Below are 15,124 nucleotides of genomic sequence, written 5' to 3'. Positions count from 1 at the left end.
AATCTGGGTGTTATGTTTTTTGGGAGGATATGGTTTGTCTCCCGAGGATATGGAAAATGTGATTCACGCCTTTCTAACATCATGACTGTTCTCTCCTACTTATATTTGAGGCTCATAACTATTCATTAACTTTATTGCAAATTGTTCAAAATGCCGCTGCAAGTATATGATGCACAATATAGTCGAATAGTGATTGTTGTATATGTTGTATGTGTATTCTTTGGGTTTTTGCTTTATATTATAATATTCCAAACTGAATTTTTGTCTCTGCTTGTCCCTAAAATGTGACATTCTAACATGTGATATTGTGTGGCAGAGCTCTTTTTGATAATAGATCTGTCTGACGGACACGATTACCCTGTCGCTCGTCACTTCCCTCCTGCAGCCGCCTCATCAGCTGCGATCCGTCTGCGATGACAGATAAATGATATGTTGCCTGACCACTTACTGCCCTGCTGACGGTTACCATGGAAACAGATGGGTACCCATGTCAAATATGGGTAGATGATATAATTATTTGATATGATGGGGGTATTTTAACCTTGAGATACTAGTGAACCAGCCTTTTTTGTAAGGATACTGTGTGAGATGACTTCTGCTGTCATTATTAACAGTTTCAGTCAATCTGTAGTTGTTTTATTTAAGTAGTTTGAAGGCAAATACGAGCTGTAATCTCTGGGGGAGCTCGATGAATCTATAAATGAGCTGGGGTCAGTGGTTTGGTGACACCGAATGAAAGAGAGAGTGAGCGCTAGAAGAGGGTGACCAGAGGGAGAGATGAGAAAACAGAAGCAGATGAGAGAGACTCGTCAGAGGGAGCCAAGCAAAGTTTTCAACCGGCCGCTGATCTGTCGTTCATGGTCAGTTGGACGTGAACACTGGTCACTCTGTGTGTGTGGAGGTGATGTCCACTGAGAGATGCTATCTTTACTTCATTGATACAATGGCCTCATAGACAGCAGACAGTGGGCCAAAAGCCACAAATCTACAGCCGCACTACACCGGCCACAGCTACTGCCAGGAAGAGTGCGCCACCTACAGGCTTGAGTGAGAATGTGAGAGAGATTAGAGAGTTTTATGGAGTTGATGGTTCTTCTCAATAGGGATAAATCATAAATAAAAGTTTTTTTCCATATGGGAATGGATAGTTTTAAGTGAACAATAAAACCTTGTTCAGGATAACTGGAAAAATAAAAACAGAAAAGATAATGGACAGCAAATGAGCCTGAAAAGCAAAAAAAAGGTAATATGCATAAATTACATAGATTACAGAAAAGTGAAAATCAGAATGATCAGGTAGTCAGCAGTAATAATCATATATTTTGTCTTTAAAAAGATTATAAATGAAGAATATGCATGAAGCATAACCACATCCTCTGGACAGTCGACTTCAGATTATTTTCCTAAAGAAGCGAGCCTCTCTATGGCAGCTCTCAGACCTGGATCCATGGCTGCTAGAGCTATTTCCTTTTTGGCTCGCCTGAGCTCTCCTCTCATGATGAGACGTTCTGGCAGGACGGAAGGAAGATGAGAAGAGCGACGGGGAGAAGAATGGAACATTTAGCTTCTTTTGCTAAAGGAACAAATTCCAGGTGTCACAGAAGATATAAGAAGGCAAACACATATACGATACATTGTAAGTTCTCCCTCCTTCACGAGTTACGCCCCATGTTTGAGAGTTGAGGACTTTGTCAGAAAAGGAAACCCCACATCTCTGAAGGAACTCCTCGCTCACCTCCTCTTTATTCACTTTCGCCTCCTCCCTCTCACCTACATTTTTTCTCTTTCTCTTTACATTCCTCTCCTCTCTGCTGTCACCCTCCACTGGACCAATACTCTCTCTCCGTCTTCTCTTTAATCTTATCAACTCCTCCCACCAACAATCATTGCAGTTTATCTCCCAGAGGTCAGGTAGCAGCCTGCCGCCGAGTGAGTCCTTGATCATTATTAAAAGACTGCAAAGACACGACTTTCAGGAGGAAAGTAATTAACAGGTTTATTAGTGAAGAAAAACATTTCATGATATACCCATATGCTCCCTGAGGTCAAGTTTGTGGTAAGTGGTGTCGCTGTGGATGATAATACACCGATAATAACACTCCTGCAAAGACTACCAGAGAAACCACAACCCACAAACACTATACAACTCTTATACTTACACACACACAGACACACACACATACAAATGATAAATAATGTGTTCCAGTGTCCAAGTCTCTGCCTAAAATCACAAGTGAGTCAGAGTAGTGGTCGGTGCAGTGGTAACAGTTAACAGGAAAATGAAACCACCTGTTATTTAATCTGAGCTACCAGCTGAGCCAGTGGCAGACAGCTGACCTGTTTCCGACTCGGGGCCCAGATCGTCTGTGAGCAATTTACATTCTTCTCACTGGATGTTTGACAAATTTCAGCCGCCTTGTTAATATAATAAATGGGAAATACCTTAGCTGCCAGAAACAGCTGACCAACAACAGTGAGGCCGAGGGTGTTACAAAAATGAACTTTCTTTGTCTTGAATTAAATATTTTGGGCTTGATTTAGCATTTCTGCCGTTGTTTCCCCTGAATTTGAGTTGGCGTTTGGACAGTCATAATATAGAAATAAGAAATAAAAACAAAGCTGTTATATAACCATTGCAATTTAATTATCTAGGCTTTTTAAATAAGAATATCTCAGTCCTAAAATTCAATTCATCTTCATTCACAGTCGTAATTACTGAAGAAAAAAAAAATCTGAGTATGTATATATATGTTCTCTTTCAGTTAGTGCAGTTGGAAAAGTAAAAGAGGCAGGGATTGCTCGGGGTGGGAGGAACAGGCCCATTAATACAGCTCTAATTTGTTTCTGAGAAGTGCAATGTGCAGTGAGGGGGACACACCCCGGCTAAATGAACCTTGACAGACCCTGAGCGACGCCAGAGCAAAGCTGGGTTTGTTTTTCATGCATGGGGTGATGAAAAACAAACCATGAGAAAAATCCTTACCCAGAGCATTGTGGAGGAATGTGCAAAACTTTTTAAAAGTCAGTTGTAAAAATTGTGGCTACTTTTGAAATAGTTTGGGTCCAATAGGGAGATATTATTGTTTCTTGATTGTGTGGTTTCCATCACACAGACGCTCACGTGACCAGCAGATGTAGATCAGGTGACACTTCTGCTGTGTTTTGGAAAAATCCTGCAGGAGCTGATGGCTTCACCATGTGTATCGCAGCAGCAGCAGCCATCGTCCAACTCCAACACATTTCACAGCTATTGCAATAAATATGCTCCAGCTCTCTGTCTTATTATTTCAAGGTCTGATTTATCACTCTTTTACTGCATGAATAAAGATATTTTCCACTTGTATCTCTAATAGCTTTCTTTTTACTCAGAGCATTCCCATGAAACCAACAGTAGGTAGCTGATTAAAGGATTACTGTCTAACAGCGTCCCTTCAGAAGACGCTCCTTCCTCCCCATCCCTTCATTTCAATCCCCTGACGTGCACTTCCCTCTCTTTGCCTGGGGTCTCGCTGTCAATGAGCCAGGTTCTCACTCACTGTATCTGTGTGTGAAGTTTTGCCAGTTTATTGGATTTACAGGTCTCTGCTACCATAAAGTTCATGGAGCTGCCCACTGGCACACGCTGTAGGGTGCACTCTGTGTATGTGTGTGTGTGTGTGTGTGTGTGTGTGTGTGTGTGTGTGTGTGTGTGTGTGTGTGTGTGTGTGTGTGTGCTCTCAAGCCCCATTTCTCATCATTACTCGTTGAGTCCCTCCACACTATCTCAGTTCACAGTGTAATTACCAGACGATATAGGAGGGCAGTTCTGGTGTCCTGCAGTTTCACACCCCTTTAATCTGAGAGACTCAGCCTCAGGTCATTTAGGTCACTCGCTCTCTCTCTCTCTCTCTCTCTCTTTTTGCATCCCTCTTCTCGCTGGGTTTTTCTCTTCTCTCTCTCACCTTGTCTCTCCGCTCTATGTTCTCTCTCACTCACCCACCTTCTCTGGCGTTTGTAAGCGAGTGCATTCCTCTGTCAGTTTGACATGAAAACCTGAGCAGAGAAAAAGTGCTGACTCATTTTGGACATGGCTCCTGATGAACGGTGACAACACACAGTAAAAAAGAAAAGAGTTTGAGTTCTGTACAGATTATAAACACAGATACTGATACTAGGTCACACTACTGGCTAATGTGTGAGACAGCAGACATAAACATCTCTCCTGCTATTTGATAAATGGCTTGAATTCCAATTTCTTTTCATGCCTGGATGATTTCAATTGAATGTACTGTTATAATTACTGATATTTGTACAGCCTTATGTAAGTATACTTCTGACATTATTCCAAAACTAATACAAACAACACATACTGTATATATGACAGGACGTAGCATGTTGTGCAGGAATATCTACTGCGAGTATGGGCTTGAAGTCCCAGAGTCAAAATTCGAAGACACCTCCAAAGGGGGCTGAGAATGACTGAGCAGAAATCCTGTGGGACTTCCAGATCCAGGCAGATAAACTAGTGATGGCAAACCAACAGGGATCCGAAGGATTCAGGGCTGTAACTCCCAAACTGGAAGAGTGACTCCAGCAGAGTCCAGGAACAACATCTGGGATCTTAGTCCAGAGGAGCACAGTCCCAGGAACAGATACTGTGCAGGCTCCCAGGCCTCTGATAGAAGATCCGAGTTTGAAGGAGGAAACATTACACTGCCCATGTGGAGCAAGTGGGGGGATTTGTAGGAATATTTAGTTGTTACTGAATTTTCATTAGATTTCGAGACAGTAAGTGATCTCCAGACAATGCCTGGCCTTTTTAAATGTATGCTTTTGGCTGAACTTCAATGCCTCATTATCATATTACCATCATGGTAATTACTGTCAACAAACCAGACCACAGCCAAGGAGGGTGGTGGTCTCTGCCAGCCTCGACACTGCTGTTTTATTTTGTTTGCCACAGGGGTCGGTTATTTTGGGAAACCTGGCCAGTGGCTTCATGGCACAAAGCAAATTGAGTAATTATTTTCAGTGTAAATGGGATGTAAACTTCCCAACAATGGCACATGTTGAAATGGGTGAAGAAGTGCCAGTCGTTGGCTTTTCCTTTGTGTACCGAATATTCTGTTAAAAGGTTCAGAATGTGCTGTGGTTTGTATTATAGAAGTCTCTTTTTGTTTTATATTAGTATCACAGACCATAATTTCTTCCATATTACAACAGAATCAAATTAGTACACTACTACAAAACAATACTGTGTTTCCACTAGACTAATCCATTTAACTTCTACCAGCTGAAAAGAGCACAGACCTCGAGGCTCTGAGCAATGACAAATAAATGCAAATCTAGCCAGCGGGCAGGAAAACATGTTTCCTCTATTTTATAACTATTTTATAACTGCATCTGAAGAGACAATCATTACTCATATTTGTGTGAATCACATGTGTCCTTACTCATACAGTACATTCTAGTAAAAGTTAAAGTGTCGAGCGTTAGTGCTGCTGCCTGTCAGTCTTTTCATCGGAGCTGTACATTACGCCCAGTGTCTTGTTTTGGTTTCTGTCTCTGCACCATGCCCCAACGTGTCACGGAAGAATGCCGTCTCTTTTAACTCCTCAGTGCGTTTAACCATTTAGATGTGTAATTACACACTGTGCAGGATGTCACAGCCGTGGGGCCAAATTTACTACAATTTTGTTGAAAGAGAAACGCCACATCCTTTGATATGTGGAAAGACCCAAGGCTGAGAAACCCAGGGGGAGTTGCTTGAGTGGCAGAACATTTGTTTGTACGTCAATGACCAAAGTACAATGTCACAGTGTGTGGTACACACCTACTGTATGTCTGATAAAGCGACACCTACTGGAACTGTTCCACAAGTTAACTGACAAACTAACCATACAAGCTCTAAACCCAATCAGGAGACTTTATTCTAACAAGAGGGAAACACTATTCAGAGGAGGGAAATACCTTCAATAACTGATTTATTGCCCACTTGGATATCGAGAGCACAATAGGGACTCATCACCACCTTTATGTTCATATATTGCAGTGATTAACTGACAATGTAAACAATTGCATTTAAGTCTGATACAGTTACTGTCCTTTTAGCTCTGTTTTGGTCGCCACCAGCTCTAAATAATTAATCTGGCTCTTCAGCAGCTACATGCACAGTAGCAGTTAGCTGACAGATGCTCAAACACTTTGCAATAAAGGTAAAGAAAAGATTAAACTGCTGATTTAAGATAAAGATGGGTAACATTGTTAGCACAGCAGCCTCTGGTACTCTTGCCTATACGATGTTGATGTCCATGCATCTTGCCGTCTCTCTTACGACATCTGGGCTGCAGCTGCAGCAAGGAGCACTTCCTTAAACCTTTCCTCTTCTTCTATACCATAACCTCCCCCTGCTGCCCTGCACACAGACGGTAAGGAGGTTTTAAGTGTCCCAATATAGTTTCTTTATTTTTGTAGTTTCACTCCATTTAACTGGGCAGATACAGAAACAACTGGGCATGAACACATATCTTTTTTTGTTTCTATTTGCCTTAATAACCTTTTACCTGACTCCAGCTCACTCAACATGCTGCCCGCACTGTTGTTTAAATGTTGTTCTATTCACCCATTATCTATACTGCTTATTCTTTAAAGGTTGTGGGGTAGATAAAGTTAATTTCAGTTGACTGTGGACAAGGCCAGGTATAACTTATACAGTTTGCCATAGATCCGACATACAGGGTCTAAACAACCATTCACATTCACATATTGGCAATTTAGGGTCTGTAACTTAAACTGCATGTCTTTGGACTGTGAGACGAAACCTGATTAAACTTGAGAAAACATAAAGAAAAACATTGACTGGCAGGTTCGAGGCCAGAGCCTTTTTGCTGTAAGGCGACAGTAATAACCACTGCACCATCCTGTCTTCCTTCAGTGATCAGAGATGATTAATTATTGTCCCAGTGAATCACACAGTCTTACAGTTGCTCTACCACCAGTTTTCATCGACTCTTTATTCCCAAGATCAATGTTTACTCTTATATTGAATCTCAACTACAGTTGTTGCATCTGGAGAAGGAGCAAGTGGCTACAATTTTAAGTTGGGAAACAAATCTGCCTCACAAGTCTCACTCTTTCAAAATAAGCCAGGTGAGAATCAATATATTTTTTAAAGTGTTTACAGATAGTGAGAGGATGATTAACCCCCCGGCCACTCCATCCCCACCTTCTTCTCCTCCTCCTCTTCCTCTTCCTCCCACATCCACATACCCCCGTCTGCTTTCCCAGACAGCCTTGTTAACATGCCTGCCGCTCTGTGGGCTTCTGCCAGTGAGGAAATAATAAACAGATTATTTCTTCGAGTCCACTGAATCATCGTTTTTGCTCCGCGCTGCACTTGCTGTGGTTTAGTGTCCCTCGTTAAGAAAATTACTCGACAGCACTCCACTGCGCGCTCTCCAATTTACACTTTACTGAAACTGTTACAGAATTCCAAGGGGAGTTACTGGGGTCCTGTGGGGAAAACTGCAAACGACACTTGGTTGCTGAATATCTGAGGGCCGCTCTAGTTTACGTGACAAAACCCTTAAGTCTCCGTTTTTACAACCTGAAAATAATTTGATGTGGGAGTAACGAGACTGTTAATGCGTTCTAGCTGAATGGGGGGAACTTCAGTAACCATTAACACATAAGTAAAGACCTTGCATGTTTGTTTCTTCTTTTAAAAGCGATAAAATCAGCACTCTTAGAATACAGAATGTGCAGTCAGGAATATATTTCTACAGGAAAGAGACAAAAGCAAAGACTGTATATTGCAATATATAACAAAACGTTACATATGCTCCCCTGTGTGAAAAAGGACTCTTGAGCTTTTGAAAGAGTCAACATTGTCTTTTTTCTAGCTATGTAAGCAAAAGCCTGCAAAAGTGTTAATATCACATATTTCTGCTCTGTATTGTATTCTGTTATTCAGGGTTGCTGCAGATTGGTCACCAGTCTGTGTCGAACCCTTTTTGTGAGATTAGGATTAGATCAGTTCAAGTGTTTCAGTCTGTTCTGTATTTGACCTCCATTCAGTCAAACAGCCGAATAGTTTCAGTGGGTACTTGACGCCATCTTGTGGTAAATGGCAGTTCAACAATTTCTTTCTCTCAAATTGGTATGACAATAATTTATACTCCTTAAAAGTATTTGATCCAAAAGCATTCATTTTACACTTGAGTAATATAATGTTGACCTTTATACCTCCACTCATACTGTAGTTGAATGTTTTCACAGAGCAATAGGAAGTGGTTCAAACCATATGACAACAAAAGAAGTGCTGTAATAAAGAGGAAATATGACGTTTATTTACATAACAGTTTAACAATGGTATTTGTTATCTACACCATTATATAAAATAATTAAGTGATATAATGAAATTAGATTAATAAAATCTGATTTCATAAAATGTGACTGAAAATCCAAATATAATTGAGAATTTTACCATTTTACCACAAACAACACTTCAGCAAACTGAACTTTTTTTTTCTTTCTACTTAAAATTGTATTGGTTTTTAGATTACATAGCCAGTTTTAACCATACATCAGTGTGAGGTCTGAGGGATCTTGATACTTGATATATAGCACAACTCCGCTCGTGGCTCCACCCACAGCCATGAGTCCCATGTGACCTGGCGACAGGGTGAGGCTCTGTGTGCACTTGTTTCCAGGGGTTCGACTGCTATACAGGACCAGGAGGCCAAGGCTCAAACGGAGGGAGAGGTGCAGTGTGTCACAATGGCCTACGAACAGAAACTGGCTGAAAAGCTTACCATCCTCAATGACAGAGGGAATGGGGTGCTGATACGTATGAACTACATTAAAAAGGTGAGGGAGAAAAGGAAGATGAATCTAATGTGTGTGACGGAGAGGAGAAATAAGGAACTTCACTTTCGACTCATACGCCTTGTACATTTTGTTTTAAATGTGCTTCTTCGACAGTTATTACACAGAACAAATATACAACTCAAAGTAAATGTACTATTACATTGATACCGACTAAAATGAAAGTAAAATTGAATCATATTTTGATTTGTATACAGTAAGCTCTATTTATATTTTCTAAAGGAGATGGGAAAGTGACTGTACAGATCAACATCTACTATTGTATCTACAAAGTGAAGAACAATAATTGTATAAAGCCAAACACAAATACTTATATCTGTACTGCAAGTTAATACAACTGAGTCCTAAAAGGATGCAAACAACATGTGGGGACCCAACTGTTTCTGAAAGGCAAGAAATGCTCCAGGAGCTGTTACTCAAACTGCAGACATGGTGTTGAGACATTATTCTTACTGTTTATAACAGTATTTTGTTTTTGCACCAGCTCAGGCGTAACAGGAGTGGAGTGTTTTAAATGCAACTGGGCTTTTTCAGCAAAGAGGAAGTGCAAGCAGGAAATAAGTTTGAGACGACAGTCACCACAAACCGAAGTTATTCTTCAGCTAAATGCTGTGAAACGTACACGCCAGCATAGTAAAGTAATGGTACAAAACAATAATTTAACAGTTTTATCTTTTGAGAGCTCCTTAATGCGGGTGCTGCTGAGAAGTGGCTGCAAATACAGAAGAGTTGATGGTTGTGATGGTTTGTTTTGATGTGACACAAATCTCTGGATGTGACAAGAAGGAGGAAGCAACACTCGGATCGTGAGAAAATAGAATAGGTTCTATTAACTGTGTACATGCATACAAAAACATCCCCTTTTTCTGTCACCCTATCGGAGTTGTATGTTGCATGAAAAGGCAAATAAGGAAAGTAATAAAAAGCAGGCTTGTTTTGGTTCATTCTAAAAAAGATTAAAGATTCCTGCCTCCTTAAGATGGCCTTTCTTCAAAAATGTCTTCAAATTTGGTACAGTTTTTCAAAACGACTCAAAGATGAATTGATTTGATTTTGTGGTCAAGATCACTGATGGGTAATTTGTCATGTCCCGCAGAAACAGTCACTGAAGAATTTGGAGGTCAAGGTCACTTTGACTGCTCAACACTTTCTTTGCATTGTGAACATGTTAATCTTGAGAACGACTTGATAGAATCCATTCAAATTCTGCACAAATGTTCACTTAGACCCACGGATTAGCTGATTCGATTTGGATGGCCCGATGTCAAAGGTCAATGATGCCTCAAAAACTTGTATTGGTCTCTCGAACAACCAGTCTCAGGAGCTGCTGCACAGTATTCTACTGTCAGCCTCTAAAAAGCCTCACAGGAGCAGTTTGGTGTAAACTGTTCTGCTGAAGGTCACCTTGACAGTTGTTGTTGAGGGAGTTGGGGAGCACATTTCTTTCTCACTCTGCCTGTCATCTTCTCAGCCAGTCCGGGATTCGGTGACTTTCTGCTGACGTGCATGCTTTGCTCTAATCTTGCTACACAGAGAGTAAAAAAATCCACACTCAAATCCTGCCAAGCAGACCCACACACAGCCGCTGCAGGGCAGGAGAACTCCAGGCGTCACGGTGTGATGTGCAAACTCATCAGACGCTAACATATGTGTCATTTCTTTAACCTCTGTTACAGATCTGTACAGATCCAAAGCTGCGTCCGTCCATCCTGTCGGAGAAAGCCCTGGAGTCGGCCATCAAGTACATCAACAAGAAATTCCCCAACATTGACTTCAGAGGAAACATTGTAAGACCCAGTGTTCATGCTACATTTTCTTTTCTACAAAAAAATCTGATTGTGTCAACATTGTGTATATATATGTATGTTTATGTCTTTAAATTTATGTTAACACATTTCACAAATTGTTCAATCGTTGTTTATCGCAGCAAAACCTGACCAGCATCCAGCGACAGAAGGCTGAAGTGATGACAGCCACATCCAGCTTCTATGACTCTTTCCTGGACGTCATAGAGTTCAGGGTGATTCATTCATTCATTCTTTACTTAAACTCCTCCAACATGTTGCTAAAGGCCGCTGACCATTCATAACAATGAAAAACAATCAAGATAAATAATGAAAAACACCAATACATCTTTTATTTTTTTTAAATGACACCAGTAATTTATAAATATAGGACAATGTCGGTGGCCCTTTTGTTTCTGATGCACATTCATTTTTTGGGGGATATTTTTCCTTTCCAGAATACATTTACATATAGAGTGGTTTATTCTAATTCAGGGAAAAAACTGATTTTTATTCCAAATAACCATTTGTTACACCTCCCTGCACATTTGCATGATTCTGTGAGTGAGGTCGCAGCCAGGGCCAAGGCATCATGGGTATTTGTAGGAGTGAGAATATGCTAATCATGATGTTATGGGGATGTGCAGATGTGCAGTGACTATTAGGCTATAAAATGATGACGTGTTGAGGAAATTGCATTTGAGGCTCAACACGGTTGAAAAGCTACTTTGTTGTTGAAAGTTTTCTAATCTGATTCTTCTCATTCAGGATCATGTCTATGAGTTGCTGAACGCCATAGACGCCTGTCAGTGCTTCTTTGATATTGTGAGTATTTACTGAAGTCTGACACAACATCTGCTTATGATTTTGACAATCACTCGCTATTCTGTAACTGTCAATAATATGGTGTTTACTCCTGCAGTACGTTGCATGTTTCTCACCGCCCCAACCTCCTCTTGTTCAGTTTGTCAGTTTTTTTCACCATTATCATAATTAATCTGGCGCCTCCACCCTTTTGCATTATGTATATCCTACTGTTTATTTCTTTGAGCTCTGTCTCCTGACATCTGATCCGCATGCTCGATTTGGGCATATTGAGCATCTCACTTATTTGGATGTATTTGGGGAGCATCTCTCAAGTCCTTTCATGTCAAATATAAATGAAGATCTATTTGATCAAGCACAATTTTCACTGAACATAATTTATATGATTAAATCTTAAGAAATTATACATTTATCTTTCAAAATCTTACTGAAAAACATCTGTGATGAAATTCCACTTCAAGCGGACAAAGAGATATTTTACTCCAAATCTTTTGAAATCTTTCTGACTATAAAACTGTAAAAGGACAAAGTTTCACCATTGATGGAGAATAATGCTGATTAAGATTATTTTCAGCTGATTCTCAGTTTTTAAGCTTCTGCTCAGTGGCCAGAGCTGAGGCTTTATGTCTGCGAGTTATCAGTCTATTCGTCCATCCGTCCAAATCTTTTGAACGTGAGATCTCAGGAATGCCTCGAGGGAAATTCTTCAAATTTTGTGCCAACATTTAGCTGAGACCATGGATAAACTGATTAGAATTTAATGCTAAAAGCTCAAACTTCAAGGTCACTGTGACCTTGCAAATCATGTTTTGGGGCTTGAGAACACGACATCTCAGCAAGCTCGTGGGAATTTTTTCAAATTTGGCACAAAAGTTCACCTAGACACGAAAGGTCAAAGGCCAACGTTTCCCAAAACAAATCTTTTGGTCTCTTGAACACGATATCTCAAGTCTGCCTTGAGGGTATTTCTTGAGATTTCACAGGGTTGTAGCTGAACTGTAGTAGGCGTATGCCTCTGTTGAGTATATCTGTGCTATGATCCAAAATCTGAATTCCCATAATTTCCCCCAAAATATAGTTAAATATAGAACTTCACTTCTTAACACTGACAGTGTAATACTTGGCTCCATCTGTGACAGGGATGTGATAAAAGTGTGTTGTGCTACTGTATGCACAATATGCTGATGTAGTGGGTTAGTAATTTCAGACTACACTTAAATTTCTGATTCAGGCGACCAACTTTGACTTCACCAAGAAGTACCTGGATCTGATTGTCACCTACACGTCAGTTATCATAATGCTCTCTCGCATCGACGACAAGAAGGCTCTGGTGGGGATGTTCAACTGTGCCCATGAGATGACCAATGGATGCAGGTAAGACCACATGAAACTGCTCAAAGAAAACAGACACGTAAGACATGTTATGGATGCTGTTTTGAATGTACTCACCCTTATTGCTCAAGACAGCATTTGGTCAACATAGACCTGGTATAATGAGAAAGGCCAACACAGGTTCCCACAGCTGCAAGAAAGAGTATTGTTGTATAGAATTATAATTTTAGTTGCCACAGACATCAACAGTCAACCACAAACCCACTGCCAGGTTGTATGCTGATGACATTTTGAGTCTGCCTGCTTTGCATGATATTTATAATTTATGCATTCTGGAAACCGCAGGTAGCTTTTCTTAGTTTTAAACAAGAGCAGAAAACACAAACACATACATTTTAATGTAACATTTGACTTGCACACCACACACAGCTCGTCCCTGGGGAAGGAGACGTTTCACTTTTCTCCTCCCTCTTGTCTCTACACTGATAATTTATCTGCTGTCATGAATTTTACAGCGACCTGTCCTACCCGCGACTCGGCCAGATGTTTGTTGAGTATGAGCATCCCTGGAAGAAGATCACCGAGGAGTTTGGCCCTCACACAAAGGTTAGTATCATACAGTCCATTAGTACACTCACAGAGCAAAGATACAACAGCAGCTGGTGATTTGCTTTAGTTGATAGGTGGAAGGTGGCTCCGAAAAGCGAAAATTAAATTAAATTAATCTCTGTCTAAACGTTTTGATCATTTTTGTTTTAAACACAGAACATTTGCACTTAATGATACATGATAATGATAATGACAGTGAAATACTAATTTTCACTCCAATGGTGGTGGCTGAGGTCAGAGCTCTGAGGAGGCATCTCACATAATTCATTTACAGATGCTGCCTTTTGCAAGCAGAGTTCGATACCTCTGAACCGAGTTATAAGATCTTTTTTTTCAAAGAACAACATATTTGATGTACTTGTACCACCTGGAACAAACAGTTCTACCATTAAAAAGCCCACAGCAAAACACAGACAATGTATGAGGACAAACATCTGCCTGACACTGAAGCTGTACCTTGTAAGTGCTGCACACAGAACCAACACAATGATATTAGAAGTGCACTCAGAGGACACATGACTATATGCTAAGGCCCAACAGTCCCCTTATGAAAGCACATTTAAATTCCCTAGGTCCAGATTCTTATTTGGAGCTTGCACAGACAATAAATATCCATCCCCTAAAAGTTACCCTTTTTTCATCAACGTCCCTGAAGTATTCTCTTAGAAATCAATGAAAAATGCTCCATCTGGCCATGTTAAAGAAAGGGAGAGCAATTTGTGGATCCTTCCCCTGATCTGCAGCCACTCCAATAATGAATTTACTTGCCACCTAACAGAAAGACAACCCAACCTCCTCTCAATGTTTTTATTTAACAACACTATTTACTGTTGTCTGTGTGGTGAATCATAAATTAGGCTTATGTACAAACAATCAAAGCACAGGTTTTAAGTCTCCAGTTGGTTTTTGGGTAATGTTCTCCTTTTTTGTTGAACTCTCCCTCTCTCTTTCTGTCTCCAGCTTCCTCAATCACCGTCTTTCTTTCTGTCTCCTAGTCTGTGACGGCAGCACTGCTATCACTGAAGAACGTTTACCCACGCAGGAACCTGCCAGCGGAGCAGTGGCGGAATGCCCAGCTCCTCAGCCTGCTCAGCGCTCCAGCTGCCATGTTGGACCCGGCTTGTTGTGACACAGTGAGTCCTTTCTCCTGCCCCCTCGTTCCTTGTGTTTATCTCTGACAGAGGCAGAGAGACAAAGGAAAGGGGTCGTGTTGAAAATGTGTTTTTGCCAGGGATAAGAGATGGTGTCACAGTCAAAAGAGACAACAACAGTATTTATATTGTCTCAGAAGGTCACATGCTCGATGTTAACCTTGTGCCATTTTCCCTGTTGTTCAGTTAAAGGACTATGATTTAGAATATCATTTGTTTTATTGATTCTTGACCTCCCTTGGTTCTCTCTTGCCTGCACCCTCCAGCTCTCTGTCATCATCACACTCTATTATGGTCATTATGATGTCATGCTATGATCCCCTTTTGTCTGAGGTTTCCTCATACAAGAACCACTGGAAATGAAAATCACCTCCAGGCAACCATTTTCTCATCTTCACTATGAAGTCAATGCATGTAATGTATATTGTAAATGTACTGATATGCTTGCTGTCCACCACAGATAGCATGTGAATACTTGTCCATGGAGACGATGGAGCGATGGATCATCAGTAAGTATTACCCAACCTCACAATGACTTCTTCATTTATTACAAACGAT

The 15,124-nt window shown here is 40.7% G+C and overlaps 1 protein-coding gene across 1 annotated transcript in view; it reads left to right on the top strand.

Annotated features, from left to right (window-relative positions):
• The first annotated feature begins 8,696 nt into the window (after positions 1-8,696).
• The window catches only part of nckap1l (NCK associated protein 1 like), a 32,334-nt gene continuing 25,906 nt past the window's right edge, over positions 8,697-15,124 (top strand). Inside the window, exons 1-8 of the mRNA XM_061069639.1 lie at positions 8,697-8,847; positions 10,542-10,652; positions 10,793-10,885; positions 11,418-11,474; positions 12,706-12,848; positions 13,322-13,412; positions 14,411-14,548; positions 15,027-15,075. Of these exons, the coding sequence (XP_060925622.1) occupies positions 8,758-8,847; positions 10,542-10,652; positions 10,793-10,885; positions 11,418-11,474; positions 12,706-12,848; positions 13,322-13,412; positions 14,411-14,548; positions 15,027-15,075 (772 nt within the window). The 5' untranslated portion in view covers positions 8,697-8,757. The remainder of the gene's footprint in view (positions 8,848-10,541; positions 10,653-10,792; positions 10,886-11,417; positions 11,475-12,705; positions 12,849-13,321; positions 13,413-14,410; positions 14,549-15,026; positions 15,076-15,124) is intronic.

The sequence above is a fragment of the Limanda limanda genome, chromosome 4 (genome assembly GCF_963576545.1).
Source record: "Limanda limanda chromosome 4, fLimLim1.1, whole genome shotgun sequence".
NCBI classification, from domain to species: Eukaryota; Metazoa; Chordata; class Actinopteri; order Pleuronectiformes; family Pleuronectidae; genus Limanda; species Limanda limanda.
This window is presented reverse-complemented; position numbering and strand designations above follow the sequence as displayed.